Source organism: Macrobrachium nipponense, chromosome 11, assembly GCF_015104395.2.
Source record: "Macrobrachium nipponense isolate FS-2020 chromosome 11, ASM1510439v2, whole genome shotgun sequence".
Taxonomy (NCBI): Eukaryota; Metazoa; Arthropoda; class Malacostraca; order Decapoda; family Palaemonidae; genus Macrobrachium; species Macrobrachium nipponense.
Genome location: NC_061087.1, coordinates 58,533,288 through 58,550,787, shown reverse-complemented (window position 1 = coordinate 58,550,787; position 17,500 = coordinate 58,533,288). Strand labels below are relative to the sequence as shown.

Sequence of the window (17,500 nt, the reverse complement as noted above, 5' to 3'; positions counted from 1 at the left end):
AGATACCGGGATACCGGTCTCCCTATGAGACTATTGAGGCTTTTTGGTGTAATATAATCCTAACGTTAACTGGATTTTGCTACGCATACTTGAAGCTCAGTTTTAACAGTAATTCTTGCAATATCGAAGAGCTGAGCTTTTCTTATGAAATCTTACATGTTACCATGTAACTTTGGTTTTACCAGTGTTTCATGCAAGAATCCTTTGCAGATCTGTGTAGAGTGCCCCATTGTGTGCCTGGCCCTGTAGATCAACAGTGCCATTCACTCAACTTTGTCAGTACCAATATTTGGGAAATCACTTTTGAATGCCAGCAACACACAAGCTCACATGCAGTGCTCTACTGCTTAGTGTTTGATTTGTGTGCTAATTTTAAGATTGTGATTCTCATTCTTATGACCGTAATTCACTTTTTAGTACCTTTGTTTGCTTGCATAGTGATGGCATTTTTCCTTGTGATTGTGAATAACTTAAGTAACATCACCAGTGCCCCAGAGCTAGACAGAGCTCCTGTAATCTTATATCTCCTGACAAACGTTTTAAAAATCATAGTAATTTATGAACAAATGATGTATTTATTATATTTTGACATATGATTTTCGTTATACTTAAGGGTGTGTACTTTTACTTTTTCTGTTCATAGTGAGCAAGCCACCTAGTAAGAAAATGGTGTAGATTGTACACAAGGAAACAATTTTTTGAGAATTCCAAAACTTCGGATTTAGAGTAAACATTGCACTAACCCTGGCTTGTAAACTATGACAGTGGCGACCTTGGCTCAGGATCTTAGAACTTGTTGCAATCTTAGAAGGAATTAGCAGTTGCTAGAACAAATCTGGAATTATTCAGTTAATTAGCAAATCAGTAACTACTGGCTAGGACAGAGAATAAGTGTATTTTGGCATTATTTTACCTTGGTAAGTAAGATTTTGGTTGTGTTACATTTTGATTTTGTGTTAATTCAAAGTGTTTAGTATTATTTAAATTGTGATAGTGAGTGTTCTGAACGTCAAGCGCAGCCAACTGTGTGTGTCTATCAGCTGTGGAAGTCGAGTTTCCACATACCACTAACTAGCTCACTGTGTTATATGTGCATATTGTGTTCTTTGCGAGACTATATGTCTCACATGTGGCAACGAGTGCTAGATATCTTATCTAGTAAAGGGAGAATATTAAATTTATAGGAAGGTGTGTATTTCCCCTGTTTAGACACGATAGTTTCATTGTTACATAGCCATTTCTGGCAACCCAACACCACTCGCTATACTGCTACCATCTCGCAATAGTGATAACTGAGTAGCCAACTCACTACTTTAAAATCTTTATTTACAAGTTGAACTTGCCATATTAACATGCTTTTCCAATATCACACCATATTCATTTAAAAGTAACGTACATAACTCTTGCTAAATTAAATGCTTTTGAAGTTGTAAATAACAGTACGGATAACTCACTGTATATATGCAAAACCTTGAGCTCAGATATTCATTAGGTCTCAAACGCTAAGTAGAGAATCACTTACGCTCAGTTTTGCTTTACTTGTTCTCCATTGTGACCTTGACTGTTCATGAGTTTAAAGACCTGAAAGAATCTTTGCTTTCTCTTTAAAGTAGCCACAGTGTCGACACTTAGCGAGGATGCTCCTATTTGTCTGTTTTCATTCATTTGGGAATTAGCAGCTAATTCTTTCACTTTGAGAAAACCAGCTGAGTATGTTATAATTGTGTGTATATACATTGGAGGAGATACAAAATGCTGTTTTACTATTTAGCATGGTATAAATTCATTAAAGACTTTAGTCAAGGCCCTTTTTAGTTCATGTTGGAATCCAATTCCAGTTTGGAAGCTGGACACGTGTCGCTTTAACAACACGCTTTGAGTCGTAAGAAGACCTGTGGGTCTGAGTGAGAGTGTTCACACTGTGCATTCCCATAGTGGAACTTAGTTGCACGCACCTTTGTGTCATGCTTTTTGAGATGTTTTACACTTTACAGTGCCATCGCGAAGACCTTGTGCTTTGTTGACTGGTGGGAGCGCCAGTAGTTAAGGTAGCATTGTTGTGCTACTTGTTTTCAGTGTCACCTATGCTGACATTGTCTTGTACTTTTTAAAGTGCCACCTAAGCTTTGCTCTTACTTGAGACTCTAATGAGAGCCACTGTGTTTGCTGAAACTGGTGAGAGTGCTAGTAGCTGAAGGTGGCAGGTTGCTCCTTGTATATCAGTGCCATCATTGCTGACACTGTTTTGCACTTTTAGAGTGCCACACTTTTAAGCCCTCATGCTTGCTGGAAACTGGCGTGAGTGCCAGTAGTTGAAGGAGGCAGGTTGCTCCTTGTATATCAGTGCCACCATTGCTGACAATGTTATACACTTTTAGAGTGCCACCTTTAGAAACAGTAGTGCTTTGCTGAGACTGGTGAGAGTGCCAGTAGTTGGAAAGAGGGAGTTTGCTCCTTGTATATGCATGCCACTATCACTGACAGTGCTAACGCACTTCAGAGTCCCATTTCGAGACTGAGACATTAGAGACCTAGCAAGAGCTCCAGTTAACCACCTGTGCTGCAGTAAACTTATTTGAAGGAGAAATCTTGCGAGTCTTATATAGCGTGTGCCACCCTTTAGTTGTCTTGAGAGTAGGCTTGAGAGCCTGACTTTGAGTTTTGACTTTGTGAAGGAGTGTGAGTGCCTCACAAGACTTGTTGCTTAGAGAGCCACACACTATTTTGAGTGCCACTAACCCAAAACATTGAAATTGAGACTTGGAAGTCTAGTCTCAGAGTGCCACCATCGCTGACACTCTGTTGGCCAACAGTACTGAGTGCACTATAGTGGCTCAATCCGTCATAATACTTTGCGAAGTACTAGTATTTGACGAGTAATTTGGACATACCTTTAGTATGACCACCACCGAGCAAGGGAAGGACTTCTACATGAAAATAGAGAGTGAGTATGGGGACCCTGGCCAGGTGGATGGGTGGTTGGTTACAACAATGACAATAGCACCCTATGGACGGGACGCCATATCAGATGGGGTACCTCTTAGTGGAGCCCGTCCAGGTAAGTTCTCTAGGGTTAACTAATGCTAGATGAGTGTTTCTACCTTAGCAGATCCTTCTGCTCAGGCACCACTTATCAGGGGGGGACTGACTCCCGCCTAACGCCATCACCAGCATGACCAAACTAGTGATCTATACCAATGCAGATGGCAGGAAGATCCAACTGCCTTCGTTGCAGTTGAAACTCCACATCGGTTGCCAAACAGGGACATCAGGGGTGGCAAATTTTATGTCCGATAATTGTGTTTTGCTCCTGGGAGGGGGACCTCTTCGCCAGGGTCTCAGTAACCTTCAAACGACCCATCTTTGAGAGCGAGGCGGAAGGCCAGCCCTCACCTGATGATAATTAGGTGACCACCTCAGGCGATGAAGCCCTTGATTACCTCTGCCGGAAGAGCCAGACTCCACTGTAAGCAAACATCCAGTCGAGATCGGCATAGAGAGTTCGGAGAACTTCTCGCTGCCCGACTTGGACCTTAAGCACGAGTGTCTTGTGCTTATTCCCCCCAGTTTGTGCCCGATCCTGGGCTATCATATATAGGCGGGATCTGGTGGATGAGAATAACCTCCAGAGAGTACCAGAGACGGCCATGCAAATCCATATCAACCAAAACGACAACATTTACTTCTGATAGGTGGGCCCTTGACCCACCCCACCCAACCCCATGGAATATAAGGGGGCCTGAGGGGGCACGCCTGCCTCTGGGATGGACGAACACCTGAAGTCCTTCTGGTAGGTTCTCAGCGATTATTATGCAGGGACACAAGAACTCTACTAAAGGGACGTAGAAGGCCCTGTTCAGTCCTACCACCTAGGGTCCTACCCCATGGTTCAAACCCCGAGCACCATAAGCAGGGAGAGTATCATGATATACCGAGTAGGGAATGTGGGACCAGGTCCCAATAAACAAAGAAAGGAGCTAGGCTTGGCTTTATTGGCGATGAGTGGCACCCCTCAGGTGCATGGGGCTCTCGCCTCCCGGCATGGCTCCCGGTCTGCCTTTTGATGGAGCCGGAGATGTATTTCACAACACAAAACACACCTAGACACCACCTGATAGTGGCTATTATGTGGGGCCTAGATACACAATAAGTCAAGGAAACCTCCAAGTAAGGGCAGAGGTACTAACTCTGCCCCCTATAAATATGTGCCCCAGCAACTGCCAGGGACCCCCGAGGCTACATGAAAGAACAAGTGATGGGCGCTTCATGACTGTATGAACTGCGCCACATATGATACCTACCTATACACAGTACGTTCCCCCGTGGGGGCCAAGAGGTGGTGGATGCGTTACATCCGCCCATGCCCCCCTTGGCTCAAAACCTTCGGGAGCTAAATACGTGTTTCAGTATCTTCAAGATACTTTATTTTCCCGAACATTTTTTTTCGTTTTCCAGAGGCAAAGCTAATGTCTCCCTTCATAACTCATTTCTGGGCTCAGCTCGTGTCGCTGCGCGAAATATCCTTTAATCTATTATTTCTAGGGTAAATGTACTAACACATACCAGAGAATAAATAAAATAAAGAAAAAGGTCAGTATAACTGACTCGCTCACCCTCTAAGAGGGTGTCGGTATGAACACTAGGCGAGTGAGACCACTACCACGAGCCAAATGCCAATAGAAATCTCCCACTACAAAAACCCTCCATGAGGGGAGCCGACCCACAGAGTGAGCAGCTCGTACTACTACTACTCCATCCCATGCTGCCGACTGCTGCTCTGGTGGCCATCCTTTTCAGTTAGCGCACACGAGTCACACGTGCTATTTTTCTCTCTGTGTTTTTTGTGCCCTTTCGTTGGATTTATCTATAATGGAGCGTGCAGCTATCGCAGCAGCTAAGTTAAGTACTCAGTATTTATGGTTAGTTGGTTTTTTCCGGCCCTGAGACAGTATTTGCCGTTTTTTAGGTATAAATACGAACTCTGGGTCGGAAGCATGGCAGCATGGTTCTGCCTCGTGGTGGGTTCGTTCTTGGTCTCTCATACCTAGAACATCCCCTTATCTATGTACGCTCTATATTAGTTATCCGTTTTACTTAGGGTACTGTCTACTCAGGTTTGTCATGCATGCATGTCTTTTACCTTATGTAGGCTTCTTCTATCCAGACCCTAGTCCCGGCTCTTAGTATCGGCCTCTGACTAGCTTTGAGTGGTAGACTTGCCTTCGGGTTAGTCGTACACTCCTGGATTTTTTCTCCTACTATATTGCTTTCTTTCTTTTATTTTTATTTAATTATACTATGTATTTTGTTATGGTTAGGTTGTTAGGCGTCTGGCTTAGCCTAGGGCCTGGCTCATTGAGCCTATACTACCGCTCATCAGTTTGGTTGCTTCCCTATAGCATCTCTCTGATCAGTTGGTTTTGGCCCAGTGGGCCTATATGCTACTGCTTTTCAGTTCAGTTGCTTCCCGATAGCATCTCTCTGATCAGTTGATTTGCCCTAGGCTTTGTTGTCTTGTTTTGGTCTTACCGCCTCGTGGTCACTACGTGATCACGAGACAGCCAGACGCCTGCCCAGTCACCTTCCCCCCCCTCCCGCTCTTCCATAGAGTCGGGGGAGGGTGGGTCGGTCTGCCCATGCTCGCTCCACATACCCGAGCCTGCCTCCCTCTCTCCCCCCAGGCGGAGGGGCTAGGGAGACGGGACAGACCCAGACTGGACTCGACCTCTCCGGCTTCTCGGTCCGGCCGGGTGGTAACGTGTTGGGGGGTACTGGCCTTTCCCCCCATCCGTTGCTACCTTGTCGCTCCGTGCTAGCTCGAGCCTGTATGTCTTCTCGCTCTTTCCCACCTTACTAGGGCTCCTTTCCTACCGGAGTCCTGGCATCCAGCGGAAAGTTGTTAGTCCACCCAGTAGAGTGGACCGGAACATACAGTGGGTCCCTGCTAACCTTACCGTATTGCTGAGTTACTACACTCCGCTACGCACTGGACTTGGTCCGGTTCGTTTGAGTTTTAGGTTTAAGTGTTATTGATTAACTATAAGTTTTTATCTTTAGTACCTTAAACCATCCCCCCCTCCCTTACATGTCTTACCGGATCTCTCCGGGATTATAGCCTATTCAGGCGAAGCAGGGAGGGGTTATGCCCAAAATTTTTCCGAGCTCCGGCATGCAACGGAGTTCTTCTGTCCTTTAGCCTGTAAGTGATATTCTTTAAGATACTCATGTGTCTTCCCACTTACAGGCCACCAACTGTGAGCATCCGGGATGCGCCGCCACACTTCAGGACCCATGTGGACACGAAGTTTGCCGGTCCCATGCTCCATGCGCGACTCCGCACGGGGACATCCAGGTCTGGTACCATGAGACGTGTACCATATGTTACGATCTGGTGAGCCAGCTTTTAGACGGGGTAAGTATTCCATCTCCGGTAGCTGCTCCGCTTCTGTTTTAGTGCTTAAGTTTTCATCATTCACTTTAACTTAAGGCATCTAAGTTTAAGTTATACTTTAAGTTTTAGTTTTAAGTGATTCTTAAATCTAATCTACGCCCTCTCTTCCAGGCGCCGGCAGTGAGGGATACCGCACTGGCAACCCTGCGGGCCTGGGTCGGCGGTTTTGGGAAGAACGCCGCCAAGGGTATGCCCTACATTCTAGAGAAACGGTTGGCGGTATTAATCTTCCCGGAGGCAAGGCGACAGGATACGTCGACCCAGTAGAGGCGGCCCCGACTATCGCCTTCATCCAACAACAGCTGGCTGCCTCATTAACTGACCAAGACCAGGATATCTCCACGGACGTCGCGACTTTAGATATTAATGTGGAACCTATGGTAGGTGTAGACGACCTGTTGGTCGAGGTAGGTAAGGTGGACACCCAAGGGTCACCCTTGGGCGTAACTGTTTCTTCTACTCCTGCAACCTCTCCATCCTTCCAAGGCTTTACAGGTAATGAATTGTATACTCCTCCTGACGCTTCGGTTAGACCTAAGGTCAAGGGTCAAGCAGTGAAATCCTTGACTAAGACGTCGTCGTCGTCTAAGAAGACGACTTCGGCTTCATCCTCCTCGCGTAAGTCTCCGGCTGGGAATCCCGGAGCAGACAGGTCTAAAGCTTCTAGCTCCGGCTCTAAGTCCTCAAGGAGTAAATCCTCCAGAGAGAGATCTCGTACTCCGGCAGAGTCACCAGTTCCGCTACCCCTGGTTCCGATTCAGAGCCACCCCTCCACCTCCGCAGCAGCTCCGGCTTTGGACTCCAATGCTGGCCTGTTGCAACAGGTGGGCGACCTGGTTGGGTCCCTAAAGAGTAGCATGGAACAAATGATCTCTCGATTGTCGGATAGGATTACTTCCCAAGACTCCATTATAGCCGGACTGAGAGAAGCCCCTCTAGCCTCTCCTCCACTTTCCAATACAAGTGGAACTCAGCTTCCTCCGTATGACTCGCTACCTCCGTTCTCGATGAACAACCCATGGAGAGTAGCGTCATACGCCCCCTTCCAAGACGGTCTCATTTCATATACCGGAATTTGGAACTCGAAGGATAGAGGACTTCGAGTTCTACCCGGAAGACCTCCAGCCTCCGTTCATAGGCTACGCAAGGCTCACAGCTTCAGCCATGGTTCGGGATGATAGGGTACCAAAGGAGACAGTCCTCTATTCACGAGACCAGGCTCAGAGAGAATGGCTTAGGTGTTTAGAGGACATGGATTGTTCTAATACCAAGATACAACCTTTTAAGAGTCCCTTTACCATTTTCACAATGGATGAGAGTACCCCGCTCCCGTTCCTGACAAAGATCGCGAGGTCTACCATCCCAGCGGCCCAGAAGGGGGAAACCATACCTCAATTGAAGGAAGCAGATCCCACATCTCCGTTACTCCCCTCAGCCGGAGAATTGTGGGAAGACTTGCCGAACACCTTCTCAGCTGGCAAACTCAAACCGGACTGTGCTATGGAGCAGTTTGGTGAAAAGCTACCCAGGCTCCCAGATAGCCTTATTCAGGCTGAATTTGACGCGAAATCGCGATTAGCCAGATCAATTAACTCTATGGCTATGACCGAGGTAGCAACCATAGCCTATGGCTCAGAACCGCTTTTTAAGCTCATGACCAAATCCCTGACTCAAACGGTACAGTCAGATATGTTTGAGTTTGCCACTGCTAGAACGAATTGTAGGAAGCATGTCCTACAAGAGGCAACCATTCGGCATGAGCCGAATAGGTTACTCTCGTCTAACATCTGGGGAGCAGATCTCTTCCCAGAAGCTATGGTGAAGGAAGTCCAGTCAGAGGCTACGAGGCTGAACCAGAGCCTTAAGGACCGTTGGGGCCTTACGGCTAAGAGAGGCAAGACCTAACAGCTAAAGGTAAGGGGCAGAGGAAACCCAGGCGTTTCCAACCTTACCAGAAAAAGCAGCCACGCTTTCCTCAGCAAGTTCCAGCGGTGCCCTTAGTGCAAACAGCCCAACCTTCCACTTCTAAAGCTCAATCACAGCCAATTTATGTGATATCCCCTCAGCCTCAGCCCTCCACCTCTTACGCCATCTCTCCAGCTTACAATCAAGCCTTCGAGAGTCAAGCTTCACAGAAGTATGACCGCTCGGGTAAGGGAGGCAGAGGTAAGCGTTCCTTTCGTGGGAGAGGATCGGGAGGCCCCTTTAATAGGGGAAAGCACTTCAGAGGAGGCCGAGGCGGTTACCAGAACCAATGAAGAACTTCAGGTAGGAGGGAGGCTGTTTCACTTTCGCCACCGGTGGGACTTCAGCGAATGGGCTCAGAGCATAGTGTCAAAAGGCCTGGGTTGGAGCTGGTTGACGAACCCACCTCCATCCAGACCTTTCCGTCAACTTCCTTCCAAGGAATTGACAGAGTACGCGGAGGACCTCCTTCAGAAAGGAGCTATAGCGAGAGTCAAGAGATTAAAATTTCAAGGTCGCTTGTTCAGCGTGCCAAGAAAGGCTCACAAAAAAGAAGGGTAATCTTAGACTTGTCCCGCTTAAACTTAGCCATCCGCTGCGACAAGTTCAAGATGCTCACGATCTCGCAGGTGCGGACCTTACTTCCCCGTGGGGCCGTCACCACCTCTATCGATCTTACAGACGCCTACTATCATATCCCTATTGCAAGACACTTCCGTCCGTATCTGGGTTTCAAAATAGGAGACCAGACATTCTCCTTCAAGGTAGTTCCCTTCGGACTCAACGTGGCACCCAGGGTGTTCACGAAGCTAGCGGAAGTGGTAGTGCAACAACTCAGGACACAAGGGATTATGGTAGTAGCGTATCTCGACGATTGGTTGATCTGGGCTTCAACAGTCGAGGAATGCAACAGAGCTACACTGAAAGTGATTCAGTTCCTGGAATATCTAGGCTTCAAGATAAACAGGACCAAGTCAAGACTCACTCCAGAGTCAAACTTTCAGTGGCTGGGCATTCAATGGAATCTATCCTCCCATACTCTGTCGATTCCATCAACCAAAAGGAAAGAAATAGCGAAGTCAGTCAAGCAATTTCTAAGTCACAAACTGGCGTCAAGGAGGACTCAGGAAAGGATCCTGGGTTCTCTCCAGTTTGCATCAGTGACGAACGTCTTAATGAAAGCCAAACTGAAAGACCTAACCAGAATCTGGCGCTCACGAGCAAATGTCAGGTCCAGGGACAAACTATCCTCAGTCCCTCGGATTCTAAAGAATCGACTTCGGCCGTGGGCGAAAGTCAAGAATTTGTCAGTGTCAGTACCCCTTCAGTTCCCTCCACCAGGGATCACCATCCACACAGACGCGTCCTTAAGCGGTTGGGGAGGGTATTCCCAAGTCAAAAAGGTTCAAGGAACTTGGTCACCTCAGTTCCGTCAGTTCCATATAAACGTACTGGAGGCAATGGCAGTGTTCTTGACTCTAAAAAGGTTGCGCCCACCAAAGTACTCCCACATAAAGCTAGTCCTGGACAGCGCAGTGGTAGTACATTGTATAAACAGAGGAGGCTCCAAGTCACGTCATCTAAATCATGTCATGGTAGCCATCTTCTCCCTGGCAGACAAGTTCAGTTGGCATCTCTCCTCCACTCACATAGCTGGAGTGAGAAACGTCATAGCAGACGCGCTATCCCGATCAGTGCCCCCTAGAGTCGGAATGGTCACTGGACAACAGTTCGTTCCAATGGATCCTTCAAAGAGTTCCAGGGCTACAGGTGGATCTCTTCGCATCTCAAGCGAACCACAAACTGCCGTGTTATGTAGCCCCCAACCTGGACCCTCTGGCCTATGCCACGGACGCCCTGGCTCTAGACTGGAACAACTGGAAGAAGATTTATGTCTTCCCTCCAGTGAATCTTCTCATGAAAGTTTTAAACAAACTCAGGACATTCAAGGGTCAAGTGGCTCTAGTAGCCCCAGACTGGCCGAAGAGCAATTGGTATCCCCTAATTCTGGAACTGGGCCTTCGCCCTCTTCGGATCCCCAATCCCAGGCTCTCCCAGTCAGTACAAACGAAGACTGTGTTCGCTTCCTCAGGGATTCTCAAAACCCTAACTTTATGGATTTCATGAAGTTTGCGGCAAAAAGAGATGCGAATATTGACCCGCAGAATATTCTCTTCTTGGAATCCGATAAAAGGGATTCAACTTTGAGACAGTATGATGCTGCTGTCAAAAAGTTAGCAATCTTCCTGAGAGAATCAGATATTAGAATCATGACAGTTAATTCAGCTATATCCTTTTTCAGATCCTTATTTGAAAAAGGTTTAGCAGCTAGCACGATTACGACAAACAAGTCAGCCTTGAAAAAGATATTTCAATTTGGGTTCAACATAGACTTGACGGATTCCTACTTCTCGTCTATTCCTAAGGCATGTGCTAGACTTAGACCTTCTGTAAGGCCTACGTCAGTTTCATGGTTCTTAAACGATGTTCTAAAACTGGCTTCAGAAACCGATAATGACACATGCTCGTTTATAATGCTCTTAAGAAAAACCCTATTTTTATTAAGCTTAGCTTCAGGAGCAAGAATTTCAGAACTGTCGGCTTTATCCAGAGATCCGGATCATATTCAATTCCTTCCCACAGGGGAAGTCCTACTTTCTCCGGAACGTAGCTTTTTTAGCAAAGAATGAAGATCCTTTGATGAGGTGGGAACCTTGGAAGGTACTACCCCTTCCACAAGATGTATCTCTTTGCCCAGTTTCAACCTTACGAGCCTTTCTGTCCAGGACCTCCTCATCCTCATCGGGTCCCCTCTTTAAGAGGGAAAAAGGTGGAACTTTATCCATTAAAGGCATCAGGCAACAAATCCTGTACTTTATTAAGCAAGCCAATCCTGACTCTTTCCCGAAAGCACATGATGTCAGGGCAGTAGCCACCTCAATTAATTATTTCCAACATATGAACTTCGATGAGTTGAAAAAGTATACCGAATGGAAATCGCCGACAGTGTTCAAACGTCATTACCTTAAGTCCTTGGAAGCTCTGAAATTTTCAGCAGTAGCAGCGGGTAACATAGTTTCCCCTGACTCTAGCTAATCTGTAGTAGAAGATTCAGTCCTCCTTTCTACCTGCCTCACCCAACAGTTCGTCTATTCCTGCCTTGTTCATTTACATTCACCTTGTGTCTTAGCTGCTTTTATGATGATGTAGTGGGTGCCCCTTATTTTTTTGCTAGGGACACTCACAGATGATTATAGATATTGATCTCATGGATGTTACCCCCTTATTTTTATGCTAGGGGATACATCTTATTTATAATGGTTACGGGTGTTTTTGTATATTAAGTCATATACATTCCTTTTATATATTATCATTGTAGATTAATTTGTTCATTTGATTATATTAATTGCTATAATATTTTTGATACATGCCTTTACACAGATACCATTTTGATACATGTAAGCCATTTTACCTCTGTATATGTAAATTACCTTATGTTAAGTAACATGATTAGAATTAAGTGTAATTTAAGCATATTTCTATTTTTGTATCACTGTGTATATGTATCTTTTTAGCAATTATATTCTTTTTATATTTATTTTTCTTTTATTTGAGACCTATTCTGATTTATTTTATTACTTTTATTTACAATCTTGTGCTATTTCTCTGGTACGATTTCGCGCAGCGACACGAGCTGAGCCCAGAAAAGGATTTTGACGTAAGGAAAAATCTATTCTGGCGATTGGCTCGTGTCGCCAGCGAAATCCCACCCTACCCATCCCTTCGCCCAAGATTGTCTGCTAACTTCAGGATGGCCACCAGAGGCGCAGCAGTCGGCAGCATGGATGGAGTAGTAGTAGTACGAGCTGCTCACTCTGTGGTTCGGCTCCCCCTCATGGAGGGTTTTTGTAGTGGGAGATTTCTATTGGCATTTGGCTCGTGGTAGTGGTCTCACTCGCCTAGTGTTCATACCGACACCCTCTTAGAGGGTGAGCGAGTCAGTTATACTGACCTTTTTCTTTATTTTATTTATTCTCTGGTATGTGTTAGTACATTTACCCTAGAAATAATAGATTAAAGGATATTTCGCTGGCGACACGAGCCAATCGCCCAGAAATAGATTTTTCCTTACGTCAAAATCCCTTTTTTGTATAATGTAACTCCTTTGTAAAATTACATTGTTTTACCCTTTTGTATCCCGCTAACTTTGTGCTTTTCCTGCACGCTCTTGTGCCCACTACATGTGTCATGCATTGACACCCCTATTAAGATAGATGATGAAGTGATAGATAGAGAATATTGCTGGTGGTAAAGAAGGTAATGCTGTTTGTATGAAAAAAATTGAGTTACTAGAATAAAACGATACAGGCATGTCTGCTTATTGATAATGTTAAAATCCTGAGATATAATTTGCATTATTTATGTGTTTTAATAGGATTTATTATTTATGTAGATGCATTGGTTTGTTGTTCAATGGTGAGAGATAGGTGGTTATATAACTTTTGTCCTTGTAAAGATTGTAGATGTTGCCAGTCAGAAGACTTTCAAACATTTTCCTTATGGGGAGGTATCCTGAGTATCCATTCTGGATTGTTCAAAGGTAGAAATTTTGAAAATAAATTTGGGACAGTACAGAAAAATTCAAAACCTTGGGAAGAGACAAGCAGTAATGAATTTCCATGTTTGTAAACTAATTAGGGTCCCCTTTCCACACCTGCATAGGATAAGAAACCCCCTGAGAGTGCTTTGACTTATACGATTTCTACTATTGTATTGCTAGATGAACGAAGAAGAAAACATTTTAATGGCTTTTCCTTGTGATTAGTCTTGTGATGATAAATAACCTGTCAGCTCCAACTGGGCTTGTAATATGGTCCCAGCTTAATTTGTTGAACACCACTTAATGTAAGGAAGCCTTCACACGTCTTCAAAAGTCACACGTCTCATGGGTAAGATTTCAGGTTTAATTCATAATCCTTCTACCTGACATGACCCATATCATTGTTTTCAGACTCTTGAATTCTTGACTCCACCCCACCTCGCATCTGCAGAACCCTTGACCTCTCTCTAGTCACCTGCACTTGTATTGGTAATTTTAAATCCAACTCTGTTTCTACCCTTCTCCACCCGGTACTCGTCCTTACGTCAAGCTGGAGCCTTTTCCATAATGAAATTAAATTTTTTATTGATTTTTTAAAAATAATAATTGTTTTCCTGCAAAGTTGGTGTACAGGAAATTATATCAACTGCTAAACAAACATTTCATTACAAAACCAGAGGTTTTAACTGCCACAAAAATGAAGTTTTATGTATGTTTTCCTTTTATTCATAACTTCAAATTTCACTTAAAGTTTAAAAAAATTATTTGGGAACGTTTTTATGCTACTGATGTTAAGTTAATTCCTAAGAGCCCTTTCACCATCAGTTCACTCTTTAAAACTAAGGAGCGATCATCGCCTTATATGTCCTCTGGTGTTATTTATAAGTATACTTGCCCTGAATATCAAACAATGACCTATGTGGGATCCACCAGCAGACTCCTTAAGGTGCATACTGATTTTCATTGTGGCGTTAGTTTTCGTACTGTAAGCAGAATTTCAAACCCAGAACATTCGAATGTTAGGAACCACTTAAAACTATGTAAAACACATATTGATAATAAAGACTTCTGCCTTTTGGCCATACTACCAACCCTCAAGAGCTTGTTATTCTAGAATAACTTTCTGTTAAACAACTTGTTCCGTGATTTAACACACATACATCCTCCTCCACTCTATATTCGTCTTGACTTGTGTTGTTTTTCTTTATGTTTACGTTTAGTTGATTAGTTTAACTCTGTCACTCCTCTAGGTCGTTCCATAATCATTCGTTCTTTAGCTATGTTCACTGCTATTTTTAATTTTAGTTTACTGTATATTCTGTTACCTTTCATTTTAATGGCGTTTACTTTTTTTTTTTTTTAATTTTGTTCGTTCCTTTAATTTTATGCCTGTGAATTTTTAAAATTTTGAAATAATAATTTTCAGGTTATTCAATTCATAATTGTTTTTAGTTTTAGTTTTTACAATTTTACAAGGGATTTTATGTTTTATTTTAACAACATAAAATACCTTGTAAAATTGTAAAAACTAAAACCAAAAACAATTATGAATTGAACAACCTGAAAATTATTATTAAAAAAAATTAAAAATTCGTCATGAGGGGAACGGAGACAAGACAAACTATAAATACAAAAGCGAGACTGACACGGCATAGATAAAAGTAATCTACTAAATCAAAGGAAAAATAACGAAGTAAACAGAGGTAAATGAAGAGATCAAACAGGGATCTATGTGGGATCCACCAGCAGACTCCTTAAAGTGCTTACTGATTCTCATTGTGGCGTTAGTTTTCGTACTGGTAACAGAATTTCAAACCCAGAACATTTGAATATTAGGAACCACTCAAAACTATGTAAAACACATATTGATAATAAAGACTTCTGCCTTTTGGTCTTTTAAAAGAAATTTTGCTCGTTCCTTTAATGTTTATGCTTCTGAATTTTTTTACATCTTGTAATAATTTTCAGGCTGTTCAATTCATAATTTGTTTTGGTTTTAGTTTTTACAATTTCGAAAGGGATTTTATGTTTTATTTTAACAATCCAGATGATGCACTATGTGAACAACTATATATCGATAAAAGGGAAGGAAGAGGACACACACAAATGTACAGCCTGTCTTTATTCCAACGTTCCGTAATTGTTCACATAGTGCATCATCTGGGTTGCTAAAATAAAACAAAAAATCCCTTGTAAAAACTAAAAACCATAAAAAATATCATGAATTGTACAATCTGAAAATTATTATTACAAAATTTGAAAAATTCACAAGCATAAAATTAAAGGAACGAGCAAATTTTTGAAAAAAGTAAAAACCATTAAAATGAAAGGTAACAGAATATACAGTAAACTAAAAATAAAAATAGCAGTGAACAGAGCTAAAGAACAAAAGATTTAGGACCGACCTGCAGGAGTGATAGAGTTCAACTATTCAACTAAACGTAAACATAAAGAAAAACAACACAAGTCAAGACAACTACAGAGGGAAGGAGGATTTATGTGTGTTTAATGACGGAGCATCATAGCAGAAGATATTATATATGTATATATTATATATATATCATATATATATATATATATATATATATATATAGATATATATATTAATATATATATATAATATCTTTCGCTATGATGGCGCCAGTCTCATACCAATCTCTTAATCTGGTGTGATCGACCATGGAATGTACTATGCATGATTTTTATCTTAATAGGAAATGGTCTTTTCACTGAATAATCGAGCTCTTTCATTCGATCATTCTGCTGTTTTTGATAGTAGTCTGCTTTCATAGTTTTTAATCGAAGTCTGTTCAAAAAGTATTTTAACTTTCTAGTGTGGTTCGGAAACAGCATTTTATTATCATGTTGTCGTTTGTCTTAAATTATCGCCTTCGTCATGAGGGGAAAACGGAGACAAGACAAACTATAAATGCAAAAGCGAGACTGACATAGCATAGATAAAAGTAATCTACTAAACAAAGGAAAAAAACGAAGCAAACAGTAGTAAATGAAGAAATGAACCAGAAAACTAAAGCAAGGAAAATAAATAGCTTTAAAGAAGCACATAGACTTGAATATCATTATACGGTACACGGGCAAGAAGAACTTTCTGATATTTTGACAGCAATAGGGATGATAGGTTTTTGGAGTTCTGCAGTGTAACATCATGGCATCTCAGATGAACAATTATAAAGAAAATGAATAAAAGTAAAGTCCCAAATCCTCGTGGCACAAATTCTCAACGTGATAGCGGGAGTTCCTATTTAGAATAAAGCTTATGAAAGTTGCCGAATAAGAAAATTTCCAAATATATTAAAAGTCATAATTACCTTTGTTTCAACAGAGGAAAAAAGATTACGATGATCTTATGATACTGACACAGAATAATCCTGACTAACAAAATTTAACGGGATAGCATGATACAAGATACCAAGCCACAGCTTTCATCATCAGCTTTAATTATGAAATTCAGTTCAAGCTATGATACCTGTTCCTGTTTATCACGTCCCAGTGTTTAATGAAAGCGGAAAAATCTGTATTATGAACTAATAATAAAAACTAGTTCTTTACGGATGGAATTCTGGCTCAAAAATCAGAAATGAATTTAAGCATTGAATGCTATGAGCTTAAGAAGTTTCTGGAACAGAATATAATTGGTCTGATAATTTGGTCAAGGAAATGACTAATGATAAACATTCTCACAAACAAGTCTTAGATGCATTTAACCTCAAGTACCAACATGCAGATGGCCCCGTAACCTTTTGGTGAACTAAAGGTTACGGATGAAGTCTCTCACCTTAAAAATTCTTCGTGACATTTCTCTAACTTTTTGTAGCTGGCAGTTGGATAAATCCTCCAGAACTGTATTCCGTGCTCGCACTCGTTTAGTAAGTCGAAAAGTTCGTTGATGTACCTGATCATCTTCATGGGCTCAGAGTCACTGGAGATGTTGGGATCTAGACAGCCTAATCGTCGATTCAAGGCAACAAGGCCAATAGCTGTCGAGGAAAATCTGTAAAACTGGCAGAAACTATGACCTTGTAATGTGTGATATTTCATGAATGCATTCTCTTTCCAGAATTGGCTGTCATTACTGTGTTAACTTTTTTTTCACAATAGTGAGTTAATCTCTGGCAATAATTATTGCAAATTAATGAAAGTAAAACAAATATGTACTATTTAACGTTTTTTAAGGATCCTGCTTAGGTTGGCACCGAATATGGACTGAGATGATATGCCAAATTCTGCTTCCTACATGTCATATACACTTTTCTTATCAAAATGCTAATAAAGTAGCAAAATTTCTTGCATAAATCATTGTCATTCCTGGCTCTAATGAAGCAAAGCCTATTAGATACACCCTAACAATAGTTAATTTCTAAGGAATTCTCACTCAGAATTTATACTCTCGTCAGCATTTGTTAACTATTACCTAATAAGATGACTGACACATTGGTAAATAATTGTCAGTACATGCAACACAA

At 42.3% G+C, this 17,500-nt stretch overlaps 1 protein-coding gene across 5 annotated transcripts in view; it reads right to left on the bottom strand.

The window, feature by feature from the left end:
* The window catches only part of LOC135206155 (probable cytochrome P450 49a1), a 112,859-nt gene that overhangs the window by 16,676 nt on the left and 78,683 nt on the right, over positions 1-17,500 (bottom strand). For all 5 annotated transcript variants that reach the window (XM_064237448.1, XM_064237456.1, XM_064237438.1 and 2 more), the window contains one exon: positions 16,813-17,014. In XM_064237448.1, the coding sequence (XP_064093518.1) occupies positions 16,813-17,014 (202 nt within the window). The remainder of the gene's footprint in view (positions 1-16,812; positions 17,015-17,500) is intronic.